The sequence below is a fragment of the Lemur catta genome, chromosome 7 (genome assembly GCF_020740605.2).
Source record: "Lemur catta isolate mLemCat1 chromosome 7, mLemCat1.pri, whole genome shotgun sequence".
Lineage (NCBI taxonomy): Eukaryota > Metazoa > Chordata > Mammalia > Primates > Lemuridae > Lemur > Lemur catta.
In genome coordinates, this window is record NC_059134.1 from 54,978,203 (window position 1) to 54,996,602 (window position 18,400).

General features: G+C 52.3%; 2 protein-coding genes across 9 annotated transcripts in view; one reads left to right on the top strand and one right to left on the bottom strand.

The window, feature by feature from the left end:
- The window catches only part of GAB2 (GRB2 associated binding protein 2), a 156,028-nt gene extending 142,189 nt beyond the window's left edge, over nucleotides 1-13,839 (top strand). For both annotated transcript variants that reach the window (XM_045557268.1, XM_045557269.1), the window contains exons 4-10: nucleotides 1,743-2,335; nucleotides 3,599-3,693; nucleotides 4,810-5,074; nucleotides 5,910-5,997; nucleotides 6,319-6,421; nucleotides 8,877-9,002; nucleotides 9,914-13,839. In XM_045557268.1, the coding sequence (XP_045413224.1) occupies nucleotides 1,743-2,335; nucleotides 3,599-3,693; nucleotides 4,810-5,074; nucleotides 5,910-5,997; nucleotides 6,319-6,421; nucleotides 8,877-9,002; nucleotides 9,914-10,057 (1,414 nt within the window). In that variant the 3' untranslated portion in view covers nucleotides 10,058-13,839. The remainder of the gene's footprint in view (nucleotides 1-1,742; nucleotides 2,336-3,598; nucleotides 3,694-4,809; nucleotides 5,075-5,909; nucleotides 5,998-6,318; nucleotides 6,422-8,876; nucleotides 9,003-9,913) is intronic.
- A 335-nt stretch (nucleotides 13,840-14,174) lies between these two features.
- Nucleotides 14,175-18,400, bottom strand: part of USP35 (ubiquitin specific peptidase 35) — a 103,837-nt gene continuing 99,611 nt past the window's right edge. For all 7 annotated transcript variants that reach the window (XM_045557265.1, XM_045557263.1, XM_045557264.1 and 4 more), the window contains 3 exons: nucleotides 18,043-18,149; nucleotides 16,279-17,581; nucleotides 14,175-15,339 (listed from right to left, as the gene is read on the bottom strand). In XM_045557265.1, the coding sequence (XP_045413221.1) occupies nucleotides 15,172-15,339; nucleotides 16,279-17,581; nucleotides 18,043-18,149 (1,578 nt within the window). In that variant the 3' untranslated portion in view covers nucleotides 14,175-15,171. The remainder of the gene's footprint in view (nucleotides 15,340-16,278; nucleotides 17,582-18,042; nucleotides 18,150-18,400) is intronic.

The following is an 18,400-nucleotide window of genomic DNA, read 5'->3' on the forward strand; positions in this document are numbered from 1 at the left end:
TGAGCAAGAGCGAGACCCCGTCTCTACTAAAAATAGAAAGAAATTATATGGCCAACTAAAAATCTATATAGAAAAAATTAGCCGGGCATAGTGGCGCATGCCTGTAGTCCCCAGCTACTCGGGAGGCTGAGGCAATAGGATTGCTTAAGCCGAGGAGTCTGAGGTTGCTGTGAGCTAGGCTGATGCCACGGCACTCACTCTAGCCTGGGCAACAAAGCGAGACTCTGTCTCAAAAAAAAAAAAAAAAAAAGAGGCCGGGCGCGGTGGCTCACTCCTGTAATCCTAGCACTCTGGGAGGCTGAGGCGGGTGGATCGCTCGAGGTCAGGAGTTCGAGACCAGGCTGAGCAATAGTGAGACCCCGTCTCTACTAAAAAATAGAAATTATCTGGCCAACTAAAAATATATATAGAAGAAAATTAGCCGGGCATGGTGGCACATGCCTGTAGTCCCAGCTACTCGGGAGGCTGAGGCAGGAGGATCACTTGAGCCCAGGAGTTTGAGGTTGCTGTGAGCTGGGCTGATGCCACGGCACTCACTCTAGCCTGGGCAACAGAGCAAGACTCTGTCTCAAAAAAAAAAAAAAAACCACTCTTGTAAAGCCAAAGGCTTATAGAGCTTCAGAGCCAGGCAGACCCTTAGAAATCGTTGGGAGCCACTAGGTCACACCTCAGGGGAGCCTGGGTGAGCTCACAGAACACAGCAGCAGCAGGACTGGTGTCACATGCAGGCTTCCCTCGTTTGCTGCTCCTCTCTTTGCTGCTTGCCTTGTTTCCCAAAACCTAAATTAAAAAAAATAATACGTAAAACTTTTTCTATCCTGAATAAAGTTCCCAAATAGAAATCCATCTTTCCTATAGATTTCTAGATTTTTGGTAAGAGATATTTCCCCCTCTAAAGGCCTCTCAACTAACCATAATTTATGGTAGAAAATAAATCTGTAGCTTACAGTTGAATAATTGTTTATAACTTACAACATCAACACGTATGAGCTAGTTTATTTTACACTGGCAAACAGACTCAGAGACAAAATGACTTGCTTGCTGTTTTCTGACACCAACTTAAGGGTTCTTTTCACTGTTTCTCAGCATTTGTATTCAAATGTGTATATTCTGTTGTACCTAAAACAGTGCACAAGTAGGCAGCGTAACTGGCTTATTGATACCTGTTTTGGGCTCATCACAGCCATTTGCAGGTGGGGGGAGAAATAGAGGCTAATATTGATTGAACATCTGTGTATTAGATATACTAGAGTCTAATTTCTAAACAAGCCAGGTGTGGTGGCACATACCTGTCTGTAGTCCCAGCTGCTCAGGAGGCTGAGGCAGGAGGACCGTTTGAGCCCAGGAGTTCAAGACTACAGTGAGCTGTGAATGTGCCACTGCACTCTATCTAGCCTGGGTCACAGAGTGAGATCCAATCTCAAAAAAAAAAAGAAAAATTTGAAACATCTCCTGGTCAATAGGGTGACAAGCAAAAAAAAAAAGCAACTTTCAAAGCATATTTTTAATCACCATTTTGCCGATACATAAACTGAAGTTCAGAAAGAGAAGTGCCTTGCTCAAGGTCACACAGCTAGTACGTGGTGAATCCTAAATAACCCTCAGGTCTGCCTGACTCCTCGCACTGTGTTTATTTCCAGCCCAGCTACCTGCTTGGGCCTTTGAACATCCCAGCCTACCTCCCTGGAGCCATCCTTGGCTTTTCTCATGCCCCTGCCCCTTCCCTTCTTTCTCTCTTTTAGGAGTGCCAGCTTCTCTCAGGGCACCAGGGCCTCCTTTCTCATGAGGAGCGACACAGCTGTACAGAAGCTTGCCCAGGGCAACGGACACTGTGTCAACGGGGTCAGTGGTCAAGTCCATGGTTTCTATAGCCTTCCCAAGCCGAGCCGGCATAATACAGAATTCAGAGACAGTGCCTACGACCTCCCTCGGAGCCTGGCCTCCCATGGCCACACCAAGGGCAGCCTCACAGGCTCTGAGACAGATAATGAGGACGTGTACACCTTCAAGACGCCCAGCAACACCCTGTGCCGGGAGTTTGGGGACCTCCTGGTAGACAATATGGACGTTCCGGCCACCCCACTTTCAGCCTACCAGATCCCTAGGACATTCACTCTGGATAAGAACCACAATGCCATGGCAGTGGCCACCCCTGGGGATTCAGCCATAGCTCCCCCACCCCGGCCCCCCAAGCCAAGCCAGGCAGAAACACCTCGATGGGGCAGCCCTCAGCAGAAACCTCCGACCAGTGAGAATAACAGATCTCTCTCTGTCGCTGCCACCATCCCCAGGCGCAATACTCTCCCGGCAATGGACAACAGCCGACTTCACCGAGGTCAGTATAAGCCACAGCTGGGACGCGGTAGCACGGGGCTTCTCAGTGGTTTGCTAGTCCTTGGTCATCCATGGCCAAGAGAGATGTAAGAACCATCCAGGTCACTGATACTCATGAGTTTAGGCATCTTCCACCCAGATCCTTTACCAGTTGGTCCTCTGGCACCGAAGGCTATTAGCAGACAGCCACAATGGCAAGAGTGTAGCAGACCCTGCCTGAAGGAATATTCTATTAAGGGAGATAGAACATTCTTGGTTAACCACAGTACAACATATTATGGGTTTGGAAGTCCAAATCATAGTATTTTATTCATTTATGAATCAACCCAAAAGTTTAAAAAATAAATTTAGAAAATCATTCTAAACTGGAGCCAAACCTATGTGGACTAGCAGACTATTAAAACAAAATGAGATCTTCAGAATATTTTCTAAGCTACACTTCAGTCTCTTTGGTTAAAGTCGGAACTTCTGTTTGAAGTACCTAAATTCTGTTATGATTTGTTTTCCATTGAAAAGATTCCAACTCTGCATATAACCTCCTCTGTTTCATGAAAAAATAGAACAATATTAATTTCTTTAATTTTGCATCTTGCTTTAAAGCTTGCACAGTCTTTTCTAATGCATCCTGTTGTTTAAGCCAGGCAGAGAGTTTGGTGGGACAAAGCCTCATTGTCTCCATTTCTCATGAGGCTCCTGGTAGTTGAGAGTCTTATTCAGGGCTGCAGAGTCATCAGTGGCAGAGATGAGACTCAGGACCCTGGGGTCCTGGTTCCTGGTGTAGAACTCTTTGCAGTCTTTCAGTGTGTCAGCACTCTGAGCAGTCACCTGTGCTTTGGACCTGAGATCATGGAGACATACATAAAACACATTTCTGCCCTTCAGAGCTCACCTCTAGTTGGAAAAATACCACTACCATGTGTAAATTAGGATGAGTACGTTACTGTAGTGTTCACAGAGGTGATGGTTGGGGTGAGGGGACAGGTGGTAAGTGCTATAGCTGTCAAAGGAGAGGTACATAAATGAGGGCAGCAGTTGTCAAGGAGGGATTGTCTGCAGATGCTAACATTGGAGCTAGATCTAGAAGCCCAGCAGGAATTTTTGAACTGAGGAGTGATGTGTTGGAAGTGATACCTTATCATTTGGGGTTGAGAATAGTATGTTCCAGAGTTTCAGTAAGACCCTGAGCAGCACTGGTAAGGGTGTGGGCAGTGTCAGCTCCTGGACCAACTGTGAGTGTGTGTGGCTCTTCCTTCCCGTGTCATAGCTTCTTCCTGTGAGACCTACGAATCCCCCCCGCGTGGTGGAGAGGGTGCAGGCTGGTCTGCTGCGTCCATGAGTGATGGAGTCAGTTCTTTCTCGGTGAGTGCCGTTTAACCATGGGTTCTAAGGCCAGCTCAGGTGGGTAAAAGATCACACCCATGAAAAAGCACGGCACCAAAAGAATGATGGCATCTCCCTCTTAGGACTCTGCCTAGATTCTTGTCTCAGTTCAGAACCTTGGGCTGAGTTTTGGACAATTAAGATACACATATGCTAGTCTGGAAGAAATGTATGTACTTAGATAGACTGGATTATGAGGTTCACCAACCCTGCAGGTAGGCACGGGGGGTCTAAGATGCAGTAGACTCAGGATCTGGGGTGGTGGACCTTCTGAGGTGGCAGCCTTACCCACGAGGTCTCACCTGGAGGAGAGATGCTGCAGCGTGAGACTCCAGGCAGGGGTGGTACTGAGAGTCAGCCTCGGTGGCACAATGATGACTTGAGTGTGGGATCTCTGCCCACTCTCTAAAAGGGGCTGACCACAGTTCTCCAAAGAAAAAGGCAGCCCAGGAAAGCAGCCTAGGGCCTGGCTTCAGGCCCGCTGGAGAGACAGTGAAAATTAGGTAACCAAAGCAGAAGCAGCTTAGTTGTAAGTCTAGGCAAAGAGGGCAGGGGTTGGAGGAAGGCTCTAGCCAGGGTTGCTGCATTACGCAACTCTGTGGCAGCTCTGCCTGCAGCTTGGTGGTCACCTAGGGGCCCCGGGTGAGCCTCAGGCCCTTCCACGGCCAAGACTCCTAATAATGCTCCTTGCCCTGATCAGGGCCTGAGACACTGACCTGCCAGTGGTGAGTCTGAACTTCAGGCAGAAGGCAGGTCCCGAACCAAACCTACACGGTCCTTGGCATGTGCTACCCTCAGCCTTGGCCTGGCATCTAGAAACCCAAGGGGATCTAGCCACTAAGGATATTTTATATTCTAGGTATCGCAAATTATAAATGGACCTCCAAAGGTCATGAAAGCTGGAAGGGACCCACAGACCTCATTTCTTCCTGTCTTCCACTCTGCTTTCTTATTTGGTCTTCTCAAGTCTCCCTTCCAGCCTCAAAGTGTAGCTAACTCAGGCATGACTTTTCTTGCCTTGTATACAGCTTCTCACCCCCTTCTTGTTTCTTCTTGCAAGTGACAGCTGTGTTCTTTCATGCTCCCTCTCCCCAGCCAGGGAAAACGCTTGTGGGCCGATCAGATAGCAGCAATTCTGAAGACAACTACGTGCCCATGAACCCAGGTTCCTCCACCCTCCTGGCCATGGAGCGAGCGGGTGATAATTCCCAGAGTGTCTACATCCCCATGAGCCCAGGGCCCCATCACTTTGACCCACTTGGCTACCCATCCACAACCCTTCCTGTGCACCGAGGCCCCAGCCGAGGAAGTGAGATCCAGCCACCCCCTGTCAACCGCAACCTCAAACCTGACCGGAAAGGTAAGTCCACTCTTTCCTCCATCCTGTGTCAGCACACTATCCAGGGACCACTTGCATTTGCTTAGGAATCAGGTGGATGCTGGACTTGGGGTATATGACTTTGGGCAAATCATGTAAATCCGCTAAGCCGTAGTTTTCTTATCTGTGTAATCCCTGCCTCCCAGGTTTGTTTTGAAGGACAGCATCTAGGATAGTACTCTGGTACACAGCAGGTGTTCAGCAAAGTTAGATCTATGGCCTCTGCATGTAGAACAGGAATAAGTGCGGAGTTCAAGTTCCAGTCTGCCAGTACCACTCCCCGCTGGCTTTGGATCAGCGGCAGGAATTCAAAGGGAAGAGTAGGATAACTGGGCAGAGAGAGCCCCTTGTGGGTCTGGCGAACAGGGGATTCAGATTGTAGGGTTGAAGCCTCAGGGCCTCCTGGCATTTACCTTCCTCCCCTGTGGCTTGCACAGCCCTGTCCGGGAGCAGGAGGGGGCAGCCATGGTGACCATCTCCACTTCAAACACAGTCTCTTGTTTTTATGTAAAGTCATAAATCTAGGGAGAAAAATCTGTTATTAGACCATTAGTCCCCATTTTGGATTCTGAAAATATGATTATCATAGATATAGCAGAAAAAATATAATTTGGAATCTGAAGACATGACTTCAAGACCTGTCAGCGTGAGTAAGGATTATATAAGCCTTGCTGAGCCTGTGTTTCCCTGCATAAAACTGAAATGACTGTGAAGGCCTTTACGAACATGCTTGTGCGTTATACCTAAGTGTAATATACGTATGTGTGGCATTATTATTATTATTGGGTAATTACTGGACTTTCTCTTCCTGCCCCAGCAAAGCCAACACCGCTTGACCTGAGAAGCACCGTCATCGATGAGCTCCCCTTCAAATCACCTATCACCAAGTCTTGGTCCAGGGCCAAGTGAGTGTGTGTGTGTGGAAGGGGGGGGTTGGGGGAGGTGAGGGGAATGGTCGCTGGCCTGGGGCCTGGACAGCTGGATTCTGATGTTTCGGATGCTAATACTCTCATTAGCTGATCATGTCTCCTGATCTCTTGGGGTGTGGCTTCCTCAGCTGTAACAGGGAATAATTATACCTGCCCTGTATCAGATCTTAATCTGATGGAGTGTGAAGCTCTGACGGCTGAGGTCTGAGTGTTTGAGGGTCAGGGCCCAGCTTGAGGCTAAGAAACAGCAGCCATGAGACTTCCCCAGGGTTTATTGTTTGTCTCCCTCCCCAATAGCCACAGCTTCAACCCCAGCTCCTCCCAGTACTGCCGCCCTATCTCCACTCAGAGCATCACCAGCACGGACTCGGGAGACAGCGAAGAGAACTATGTCCCTATGGTAAGTCCTTGGGGGTTTGCCGGAATGACTCCTAGCAGAGTCCCCTGGTACCTCCCACTCAGTTCCCTGCTTCCCAGCTTAGCTAGCTCACCTCAGCCCAGGGACTCCTTGCATTGTGATTTACTCTCCTGCTACAGATCCTTCTTGAGCACAGGAATCAAGGAATGGGAGTTGTCATTAGATGTAAGGAAGACATAGGCCCTGCCCTAAGAAAGTCTCAGTCTTAAAGAGCTGGGGCAACCCGCCTCTCCCATGGCTGTGACACAGGTGGCATGATCCGTGACCTTGCAGAGGCAGTGCTGGAGGTCCCTACGCAGTGATGAGAGACACACATGCCTAACTCACCGTGGTGAAGGCCATAATAGAGGTGTTTATAGAGGCAGAGTATGATAAGTTTCTTCACTGAGATTTTCATTGAAAAGGGTTTAGCTGCCCAGCACCTGCTAGCCGCTGCATAGATATTGAAAGAACAAATCAACCAACAAACTGCACAGGACTATCACCTTTCTCATTAGAATAAGACTTCAGGAAAGTCCTAGACAAGGTGTGCTCTTCTAGAGCAGGAGCCTGGGTGGCGGCAGGACGCTGGAGCGTGTTATCTGAAGAACTGCTGAAGAAACAGGGCTTTGTGCAGCCTGGGGATGAGGCGAGTGCTCAGATCCCGGAGGAGCCAGGTGGAGGGAGCACACTGCTTCCGTGTGACTACCCGCTCTAGGCCACGGGTGGGAGTTTCAGAGGAGCTGATTTGGTGCAACAGAAGAAAATTTTCCAACATCCAGGGCACAAAGGAAATATGTTCCCTTTGTTACTTTTTTTTTTTTTTTTTTTGAGACAGAGCCTCGCTCTTTTGCCCTGGCTAGAGTGCCCTGGCGTCAGCCTAGCTCACAGCAACCTCAAACTCCTAGGCCTAAGCAATCCTCCTGCCTCAACCTCCCAAGTAGCTGAGACTACAGGCATGTGCCACTATGCCTGGCTAATGTTTTCTATATATTTTTAGTTGTCCAGATAATTTCTTTCTATTTTTTTAGTAGAGACAGGGTCTCGCTCTTGCTCAGGCTGGTCTTGAACTCCTGACCTCGAGCAATCCTTCCACCTCAGCCTCCCAGAGTGCTAGGATTTACAGGCGTGAGCCACCGCGCCCAGCCTTGTACATTCTTTTTAATTTTTAGTTTTTATGGGTGTCTAATAGTTGTATATCTTTACAGGGTACATGTGATGTTTTGATACAGACATACAATGTGAATTAATCAAATCAGGGTAATTGGAGTATCCATCACCTCAGGCATTTATCATTTCTTTGTATTAGGAACATTGTAATTCCACTCTTTTGGTTAAAGGATACCCTAACTTACTGCTGATTATAGTTACTTTGTGGTGCTATTAAATATTGTTCATTCTACCTATATATATTTTTGCACCCATTAATCATCCCCACCTTATCCCCCCGCCTCCCTGCTATCTTCCCAGCCTCTGGTAACCATCATTCTACTCTGTCTCCATGGGATCAATTGTTTTTAATATTTAGTTCCCACATATGAATGAGAACATGCAAATTTGTTTTTATGTACTTGGCTTATTTTACTTAACATGTCTCCAGTTCCATCCATGTTGTTCCGTCCATGGCAGGATTTCATGTATAATATTCCATTGTATATACGTACCACAATTTCTTTATCCATTCATCTGTTGATGGACACTTTGGTCAATTTCAAATCTTGGCTATTGTGAATAGTGCTGCAATGTACATGGGAGTGCAAATATTTTTTCAATATACTGATTTCCTGTCCTTTGGATATATACCCAGCAGTAGGATTGATGGGTCATATGGTAGTTCTATTTTTAGTTTTTCTGAGGAAACTCCATAGTGCTTTCCATGGTAGTTGCACTAATTTCCATTCCCACCAGTAGTGTGTGAGGGTTCCCCTTTCTCACATCCTCTATTGCCTCTCTCTTTGATAAAAGCCATTTTAACTGGGGTGAGATGATAGCTCGTTATAGTTTTGATTTTTGTTTCTCTGATGGCTGATAATGTTGTGTGGTCCATTTAGGGCAGCAAGCAAAGGCCGGGTGTCTCAGGAGACTGTGGATGAGACTTGGCCGCAGCCCTATAAAGGGGGCAGCATGGTACATGGCATTAGCACAGGTCTGGGAGTCAGAAAAGAGGCCCAGTTGCCATCACACACCAGCTGTGCCATGGGGCATAGTCCCTTCACTTCTCTGAAAGTAAAGTGAACTATGGTTTTATCTTTGTTTTAAACAATGGAGCAGTAATGATACCTACATCACAGGATTGTTGTGAGGATTAAAATGAGAACATGAAAAGTCCCTAGGTTGGTGCGTGGCTCGGAGCAGGGCTCAGTGAACCAGCAGGTCTTACACCTAGAGGTGTGTTTTTCTGGATGGTGAGTTAGTCTGTGTCCTAAACTCACTAACAGTTTTTTTCTCCTTGTGGTAGCAAAACCCAGTGTCTGCATCTCCCATTCCCAGTGGCACCAACAGTCCAGCCCCTAAGAAGAGCACGGGCAGCGTCGATTATCTGGCCCTGGATTTCCAGCCAAGCTCCCCAAGTCCCCACCGCAAGGTGCCTGGGGTGGGAGTGGGGGTGTGGGGGTCAGAGCTCTTGGGGACCCCAGGGGAGAGATCATGGGGGCCAGGGTACCTTCAGCACTAAACAACAGCACCCAGCCTCCCTCCCCCTCCAGGACCAGCTTCTGACTCACCTGGGTCTTAGAGACACGTGTTCCTCTCTCTCAGACCACAGGTACCCACAGTCCGTAGACCCTCCTCAGTCACCCTGTCCCCTTGTTGTAGAGAGATGGGCACAAGTGTACAGAGACCTGATCTGCTCACGGTTACAGAGTGAAGCAGTGGCATATCCAAGACTCGGGGATCCTGCCTCCTGGTCTCAGGGTCTCATTTAAGGAGGATGTGCTATCTGGGTGGGTCCCAGAGCCCTGCCATTGACACAGTGGCCTTCGGAAGGGATTTGCAGGCCTAGCATAGCCTCCCCAGCAAGCACACTGAGCTACTTGTCTAGATGGCAGGGTGGGGAGCTCCGCCCAGCACAGTTCCCCCCGCAGGGCAGTTGTGAGGGCTCATCAAGGTGGCACACATAAAGCCCTATGGCTAATGGTTGTTGACACCCAGCAAATTCTTTGCTGTGGACAAGTGGCCACAGGGAGATTGGTGGAGGCAGAAATAAAGGCCTGGACCCATCCACCAGGGCCAAGGATGGGCCTGGATCCTCCTAGGAGCAGGGAAATAAGAAGCCTGGCAGGGTCATGGCGTCCAGCAGGAGGGACAATTAGTTTGGAGTTCAGGCTTTAAAGCCCGCATTGGGAAGAAGACAGGCTTCTGAGGCCGACAGAGTGGCAAGCAGAGGCCACCTCTTCTCCCCTTGAGATCACTGGGGAAGTTCCCACTCTCCTCCTCCTCTTCCTCCTCTCCTTCCTGGTACTCACAGCCACTCCCTTTCCCACTCTGTCCCCTCAGCCATCCACTTCATCTGTCACTTCTGACGAGAAGGTGGACTATGTCCAGGTGGACAAGGAGAAGACCCAGGCGCTGCAGAACACCATGCAGGAGTGGACAGACGTGCGGCAGTCCTCAGAGCCTTCCAAGGGTGCCAAGCTGTGACCGGAGGAGGGGCCGCCAAGCCCAGGGAGGGGCCGGGAGGCAGTGTCTCCAGAGCTGGTCCCTCCCCACCTGTCCTCCCCTCCCCCCCCCGCAACTTTCTTCTCTGCCACTCTCGGCCTTCAAAGCACTTGACATCAGGGACCCTGAACCATTCCCCTGGGAGGTTAGGGCCTGATCAAGGCACTTCCTCTGCCCGCTCGGGGCCCACTTCTGATTTTTATCAGTAATGGCCATGCCTCCACTCACCTTAGTTAGGAGCTATTGCCAAAAAGCATCGTTCAACCTCTTCCTGGCCTTTAGACCTGACTATCTACCAGACGTTTGGAGAGAGGGGTTGGGGCCCTGAGCCAGATTCCACACCTCACATTCGGTCGCAGCCCTCAGCCCTCTTCCCTGCAGCCACTGGGCTACCTCTCCTTCAGTCCCAGAAGACAAGTCGTCTCACTGACCCAGGGAGCCAAGGACCAAAGTAGATATGGACTTTTTCATCCCTGTTTTTCTTGGTGGGGGAGGCAAGGCCAGGCCACCAAAATCAAGGCGCTTGATTGAGAAGAAAAGCCAGAGGTGGTCCTGAGGGGGCAAAGGAATTAGATCCCCAGATGCAGAGGGGCGGCTGGTACCCACAGAGGTGCCCCACTTTCAGGCTGAGGCCATGGCAGGGCAGCGGTGTGGGTGGACAGGCAGAAAGATGATGGACATAGGAAGGGAAAAGTGATGGTGGGCACCCGAGAAGGAGCAGGGCTTGCCGCTCAGGACATGGAAGTGACAAGGACAATGTGGGGTCAGGGTCCCCTGAATTCAGGAGCCACAGACATCCCCCTCCCCCGGTCACTCTCTGACAATGCCACTCTGGGCCCGAGGGCAGTCTTCTTCCCCAGTCCCCCCTGGAAGGCCCCCCACTGCACCCAGGAGCTCCACACAGGAGGCAGCTTGGACCAGGCTGGGCGACAGAGCCACAGTGTGTAGTGTGGGAAAGCCAGCATGGTGGGGGTTGGGGAGGCAGGAGGGAGCGTGGTACAGGTACAGGTGATGCAGGGACTGAGGGGGAGCCTTGGGACAGGAAGGGCCTGGCAGGGGCACAGGGCAGTCCAGTGCCCTGCAGTGGGGGTGGTGCAGCTGCAGCCAGTGAGTTTCTGGGAGGTGGACAGTGTGGCGGCGGAGGGTGCAGAGGTGGCCTGGGAGAGTGCCCCAGGCAGTGCATAGGGGTGCAGGGCAGAGGAGAAAGTGAGGAGCAATGTGCATGGCAGTATGATATGAGGGCCACTCCCAGGACGGAGGGACGGCAGGTCAGGCAGGATAAGGGTGAGCAGGGCAGAACTGTGTCTAGAGGACCACACCTGGTACAGCTGATGGGCTGGGGTACGTGCCAGGTCCCGGGGCAGGGACACATCTGGCCTGGTGCCAGGCCCAGAGGGTTTCCTCAGCCCGTCTCCCCTCTGTTGCTCCCCAGCATTCCAGGTGCCACGTTGGACTCAAACTTGGCTACAGGAATGGGAGAAGCCAACTTTCTCCCTCCAAGGCTTGAAAGGTCATCAGATCAGCAGGGACTGGAGGTAGGGTATCCCCTGAGGCTCTTTCTCTTATGCCTAAGGAGGGGGGAATGTGAATTTTTTATGCTGAAAGTTCTTGACCAAATTTTCAAGAGTTTCAGAAGCAACAGGGCACACCAGACATTTTGTCTTACGCATTCCCCTTTCAGCTCCTGTGAGCTCACACACTTCGCGAGACCCATGGCCTGGCCTTTCTCTAAGGAGCCATCCTGGGAGCAGCACGTCCCGTGGTAGCTCTTCTCCTCTTAGCTTCAGTTCAGGTCAACTCAAGAAGCATTTAGTAATGGCTGCTGTGGCCAGATGCTGGCTTAGGCACCAAGGACACAGGAATTAATCAGACTTTGTCCCTGAACTTGAGATGGTCACAATCAGTGAGAAAAGGACACGAGACAGTGTTGATGCCGTGAGAGAGAGAGAGACTTAGGATGCTGATGGAGTGTGGAGGAAGTACAGACTATGTCTCAGGGAGGTTGGTGCAAGAGGCAGGAGTGGGGTAGAGATCAGGGAAGGTGGATTCTAGGAAAACTGGGTGCCTGAGACAGCCTTACAGTTGGATAGGTTGGATTTTTATGGGGAAGGCAGGCAAGGCCTGTGTCCAATGATGGGGGAAGGCAGGCGAAACTTGGAAAGCCTCATGTTTGGGGAACAAAAAGACCTTTGAGAGTGTATAGGTCCAGCCACTCAGATGAAAGGGTAGTGATGACTATAGCTACACTGGGCAGGGTATGCAGGGGACTGGTTTACTCTGTCTAGCACTGACAGTGTCCCTTTAAGGCCTTCTACAAGGGGTCCCAGATGGCAGAGCTTTTAACTGGTACCTCCCCTGTGCCCCAAGCAGGCTCCCATAAAAATGTGAGCATGCTCTGAGCATGCCATGATGTGAATGAAACTGGCTGGAGTCTTCAGAGACTGAGGTGCTCAAATCTAATCTCCAAGAGGCCTCCTTCCAGCTCTTGGTTCCTGTAACTAACTATCAAAACCCTTAGGGTGGAAGTGTAGGGGTAGAGATGGAAGGAAGGACAAGATAAGGAATTGGGCTTTTGAAAACAGAGCTCTGGCTTAACAAGCCCCAAACTACCAGCCATCTCTAGCATGTACCCACCCCCCAAAAGGAAAACTCAACTCAGTTCAAAAAACTGGTCCTTTGGCTAATGTGTGGGTCAAAGTCCACCTTTCCTCGTGGCCTAGCAAGGACTAAGACCCCCACAATGGCAATGCCTTCCTCACCCCACAGAGCTCTCACAAGGACTCGTCCTGCCTGGGGCTTCTCCAAAGGAGCCAGCTCCACCTCTGCAAGGTTAAAGTTGAACAATGAGAGGGAGCTGGTGTCTCCCTGGGTCCTTGCTTTGCCATCTATGAAATGGGTGGTTGGGTTAGATATCTGAGGTCCCTTCCACAGCTGATGCCCAGCTGCTTTGAGTGGGAACTCCCTGCGTCACCAGGGGTGGGCAGCACCCATAACCCCCAGTCTCCTCCCTAGCTTGATTTTGGTAACTTCTTCATTTGAAGCCATTAAAATATGCCCCTTTCCTAGGACAAAAGCACAACCATTCTGAGGCTGTTGGAGCACGAGCTCAATCGGTCTTCCCTTCAGCCCCTTTACCTGCTACAGAGCTAGTCTCAGCCCCATGCCTTTGCCAGAGCCCTGGAAGAGTGCAAGATAGAGGGAAATTAGTACTCCCTTCCTGTCTGGGCCTTCATCTGTAAAATGTGAGGGAAGCAAGGCTCCAAAGGCCTTTCTGCGGGGGCTATTGTTCTGGGACTCGCCAAGCTCTTTGGGGCCTGGGACCATGGTGGGCTACCTACCGAGGGGGCCCACTGGAGATTCAGGCTGTTGTGTGATTATCTGGTGATATGTGTTCTCATGTGTTCGTTGGCTACTTGTGTCTTGAAATTTAGAATCATTTCGCACAGAATTGTTGCTATTTGTTGGGAAGGGAAAATGGACTAGAGAAAGCCTAGTTCTTTTCATGTTACCATTCAAAATTGACATTTAATTAATTTTTCAAATCACTGTTGGTGCCTAATCACTTAAGTTATTAATTTATTCTGTTTTCTTTTTTAAAAAAATTGTAACATATTTATCCTGGTGGTAGGTCCGGGGGTGGGATGGGAATGTGTGAGTGGGTTATATTTTTGCTGTGGTGACACGTGGTACAGGCCTGGAGCTTGCAGGTCCCTTTTTACTGTGGTGGTGGAGCAGGACAATAATAAAGTCCCTTAGAAATGCAACCCAGAGCCCGTCTCATCTGCAAGGCTGGGCACTGGTCCCAGCGCGGGGGTGAGAATGATCCCAGGAAGGCTGGTCTTGGGCCCTGCATGGGTGGCCAGGCCTCTCGGGCTACAGAAATGGGAGGATACCCGGAGCAAGGCGCAGGCTCTGGAGCCATGGCCGCTGCCGCCCAGCGTCCTCCCCGTCCTGGCCCGTCAGTACCGAGGGCTCTCACAAGTTGCTGGGGGTATGTCCTCACCTGACCACCAAGAAGCCTGGGTCATTGTCAGAACCCCAAGGGTACGGCAGACATCACAGCCACTGAAACAGGGGAAGAATGACATCTTTAAAAGGCTTCATTGAACCTAGTTTTATTTCTGTTAGAGACGTGGGTCTCTGCTTCACTTAGAGGGGGCTTATAGCAGTGTCGGGGCACAATGAGGTCAACATCTGCGCTTCACCACCCCCCTCAGGCAGCCACTCTCACAGCCCTAATGGCCCACTGCGCACAGACGAGCCAGCCCGCTTCCTCAGAGGACGATGGCTTCAGTCTCTGCAGTGAAGTAAGGACTCTACTTTAACCAGAAGGGGGATGCTAACGGTGGCATCTCAGGCACTGAGGCAGGCGAGAGAAGAGAGGGGATAGAGGTAAAGGGGCTCCGCCTCCCCTTGATGTGTCCTCGCTTGCTACAGGGGAGGGAGACAGGCCAAGGAGGGGTCGGACCAGATGAAACTCTGGGTCTCTGATCTGTGCCACGCTGCTTCCCCTCTACTACTCTTAAAGTAGTACAAACCAACAGTGGAGGGAACCCCCCTGGAGAAACAAGAGGATGGCCAGAGGTGACACACAGCCCCCTTTTTTGTGCAAGGACTCAGATCCCGCTGTGCTTTTCGTATTATAGAGCAGGACTCGTCTGAATAGAGCTGGAAGGGAAGTGCTACTTGATAGCAAAACATCAGAGCTGAGGTTCAGCCCTGTTTCCTGAACATAATCAGATGCTCCTGCACAGGGAGCCTGCAGGGGCAGGAGGGGGTGGAGGCAAAGCCCAGAGTGTGCCCACCTCAGTTGCTTCAAGTTAATCAGGACACTTGGGTGTAAAATGTTAATGGGACTGATCCCAGGATCAGGGGCTTGGGTCTTACCTCCACGTCTGAGAGTCTCTGTGTACCCTCCAGGCCGAGGTCTGGGGTCCCAGACGCTAGCCCTCCTCCTTGCCCTTGGAAGAGCCTACTTCAGCACTAGGCCTGCCTCCCCCAGACCCCTCCGGGCTTCCAGAAGGGAGGGGTCACTGCTTCCCGAGGTTGGCTATGGGGCCCCCCAGAGGTGGGAGCAGGCTAGGAGTGGGTTCACATTAGAAGACCAGTCTGTGGAAGTCGCCACCATTGCCACCTGCAGGGTTGCAACCCCCTGGGGAGCCTTCATCCTCATCCTTGTCTTCATCAAAGCCTCTCCCCCAGCGTGGAGAGGCAGGGAGTGCCGAGATGTAGGCCGCCCTGCTGCGTGCCTCCTTCTCCTGCTCCTGGGAACACAGATGGGGGAGGAAGCTTAGGCGTCAGACCCTGCAGCCAGAGTCCTCCTTTCATTCTCTCCCCAGCTCCACCCAGCACAGCACTTCCGACTGGCTCCCCTGGGTCGCCAGGACACAGAGGGGTTCTGGCGCAGTGGCAGGACAGGGGGGCTGGACCCATCCTTCCACCCTATGTCTAGGCTTCCAAAATCTCTCCTCTTCCTCTCAACAAAAAATAGAGTCCCTTGGTGGAAAAGAACTCATTCATACTAGATGGACTAGCCAACAAGGGCCTGACGTTGCACCGGGAAGCAGGAGGTCTGGGGACTTGCAGAGTCCCCTCACACCACACAGGAACCCAGCTGCAGGCTCCCTAACCACGCTGTGCAGCTCACTGCCCTCGAGGCATGAGGAACGGGCTCTGCCTCCTGGAGAGAGGTCACCTCCAGCTGGACAGCCCAGCAGGATGTGAAAACAGGCCTGGTGTCCCACCCCAGCTGCCACCTTTCCCACACAGGACACCAACTCCCGACACTGGGATCCTCAGGTCCTGTGTCTATGGCTAGTACCCATTGCACTGGTCAGAGCTCTCTGGTTCCTGTAGCTGAGTGTTTTGGTGACACCACCCTTGACTCTAAGAGTGGACTCAGACAGTGACAGACGAGGTTGACAGGGGTAGGGTGGGTCCCCCAGGAGCATCCACCACTGACTCGTACTCAACTACTCACTCTCACAGACGCCCATGCTGCTCTTCAAGCACTTAACTAATTATGCAGTTATTGACTGTTCCTCTGAAGTAAGTATAGTCCCAGCACTAGGCAATGGGTGAATGCATAAAAATAGGAAGAGACCCAAAGAGAAGAGAAATAACATACATAAGCTAATGGCTGCGCTGGGACCAGGCCCCCTCCCCCCGGGAGCTAGACCAAAGCCCTGGAGGGGCCCGCTCACCTGCAGGTAAAGGATGTTGTCTTTGGAAATGGCTTCCATCAAGTCCTTGTGGAGGGTGGGCTCTGCCCGGACTCTGGGAGAGCCCAACTCGGCCTCTTCCCCAGGCCGCTGCCGGTAAAAGAGCACATAGGCTGTGTCCTTGGGGAAGAAGGAGGTGACGTTGCTGACAGACTCAAAGGAGGAGAAGGACACTCGAGTGTCGTTGAACAGGTACCACTGGTTCTCGGGCTCTGGCCTGTCGGCAGCTCCCAGAGCAGGAGGGGGACGGGCAGCGCCCTCGCGGGCGTAGCAGTAGTAGTGCCCGCTCTCTGAGGACACTCCGGAGTGCACCACGACACTGCACAGGTCGTAGGCCTGGCCCCGGCCGCCGGCCAGCGGCAGGCGGAGCAGCAGGGGGATGGCGACGTCGTCCAGGATCTTGCGGCGCCGCATGGTGCGCAGGTCGAAGGAGAAGCGCAGCAGCGTGAGGATGAGGTAGCGCGGCCCCTGGCTCAGCTCCACCACCTTCTCTGCGTCTTGCAGGGAGGCACAGCACTCGCAGTAGTAGCGGTTCTCCGCCGTCAGCCTTTCGGGTGACAGGAAGTAGTTGACCAGGTCCAGGACAGAGCGGGAGCCCTCAGGGCCACACGTCTGTTCCTCACAGAGGATGACAGCATCCTGGGAGGTCCCCGAGCCCAGGCCGTCCTCTTCCTTCTCCTTCTCAGCCTCCTCCTCCTCCTGGGGCGCCGCCTCCTTTTCCTTCTCCACCTTCTCCTCCTCCACTTTTTCTTTCTCCTCTTCTTCCACTCGGGTCCTTTCTTCTTCCTCCTCCTCTTCCTTTTCCACTTCTTCTTCCTTCTCTGCTCTCTCTTCCTTCCTTTCCTCCTCCCTCTCCTGCCCGCCCTGCTCCCCCGCTGCCGGGGAGTCCAGGCCTCCGCTGTCCAGGACAGTGGGGGGCGCGTCCCCTGTGATACAGAGTTTCCTTTGCCTCCGGGGACCCACCTTTGGGCTTGCGACCTGGGCTCGGGCTGCTGGTGGGAGCTCCTGGGCTCTGATGTCCTCTGCAGGGACCATCACCGAGCCCAGGCGACGGCGGCGACAGCGCTCAGGAGGAGGAAAGGCAAGAGAGAGGTCGGTGAAGGCCTCCTCGCGGGAGGAGACATTGAGGCAGCAGAGACAGCATATCCGAGTCACAATCTTGCCCCCAAACATTTTCTCCACAGAGGTTGAACTTGGACTCGGGGGCTCCTCAGGTGGGGAGGGTGAGCTGGATTGTTTGAGCTTTTGGCAGATCCTTGTCCCAGTTTTCTCCTCTTCGTGCAGCCTAGGACAGGGAGCACAGGGTCCGTGTCCATACATGCAGGTCCTCTTCCCGTGCACTCGCCTCGCTCACGCCTGTCTACCGTACGCAGTGGGCCACACGCTTAGACACCCACCGGTGCAGAAGTCTGCACGGGGATCTAACCCAGGGACGAGGTGGCATGCCAACGCCCCCATGCACGTGCCCTCCCCCACAGGCAGGCACACACACAAGGTACATGAAGACGGGCCGCGTCCCCAGGGCAGTGATGAAGATGCCTTCCACAGAGTGACCTCCTCCCAGGGGGCCCCGCTCAGTTCAGCATCTCTAAACTTCCCTCACACTCAGCCCTCACACTCACAGCACCCCCTTCTCTGAGCCTTCCACAGGGTCAAGGCAGCGCTCCCATTTCCAGGAAGACACAACGCAGCTCAGAGGTCTGGGGCTTCCTCCCCGGCACCCTCTCCGGCCCTGGCCTCCCTTACCTATCCAGCAGGTACTTCAGGTACTCTGAGCAGTCCTGCTGGGTGCCAGGGCTGAACCAGGGTGTCCAGGACGCAGAGAGGAAGTTCTCTGGGGAAATGGCAGGTCGCTAGGACAAGGTGGGCGAGAGACAGGGTCAGTTCTGCACCTGTTAGGCCTGAGGGTCTGCCTGGTACCCCCCTGCCTCACACTCCCTGGCCTCCTCACTGATGTCCTCCCCCTGCCTCATTGTCCCTGACCCACGCAGCCTCTGAGCAGGGCGTTGGGTTCACAGAGATGAACAATCCTCTAGGAATCTGCCCTTCCCTGACACACCTCATACTTTCTCTCTGCCTAAAACATCCCTCTCCCCTGTATGTT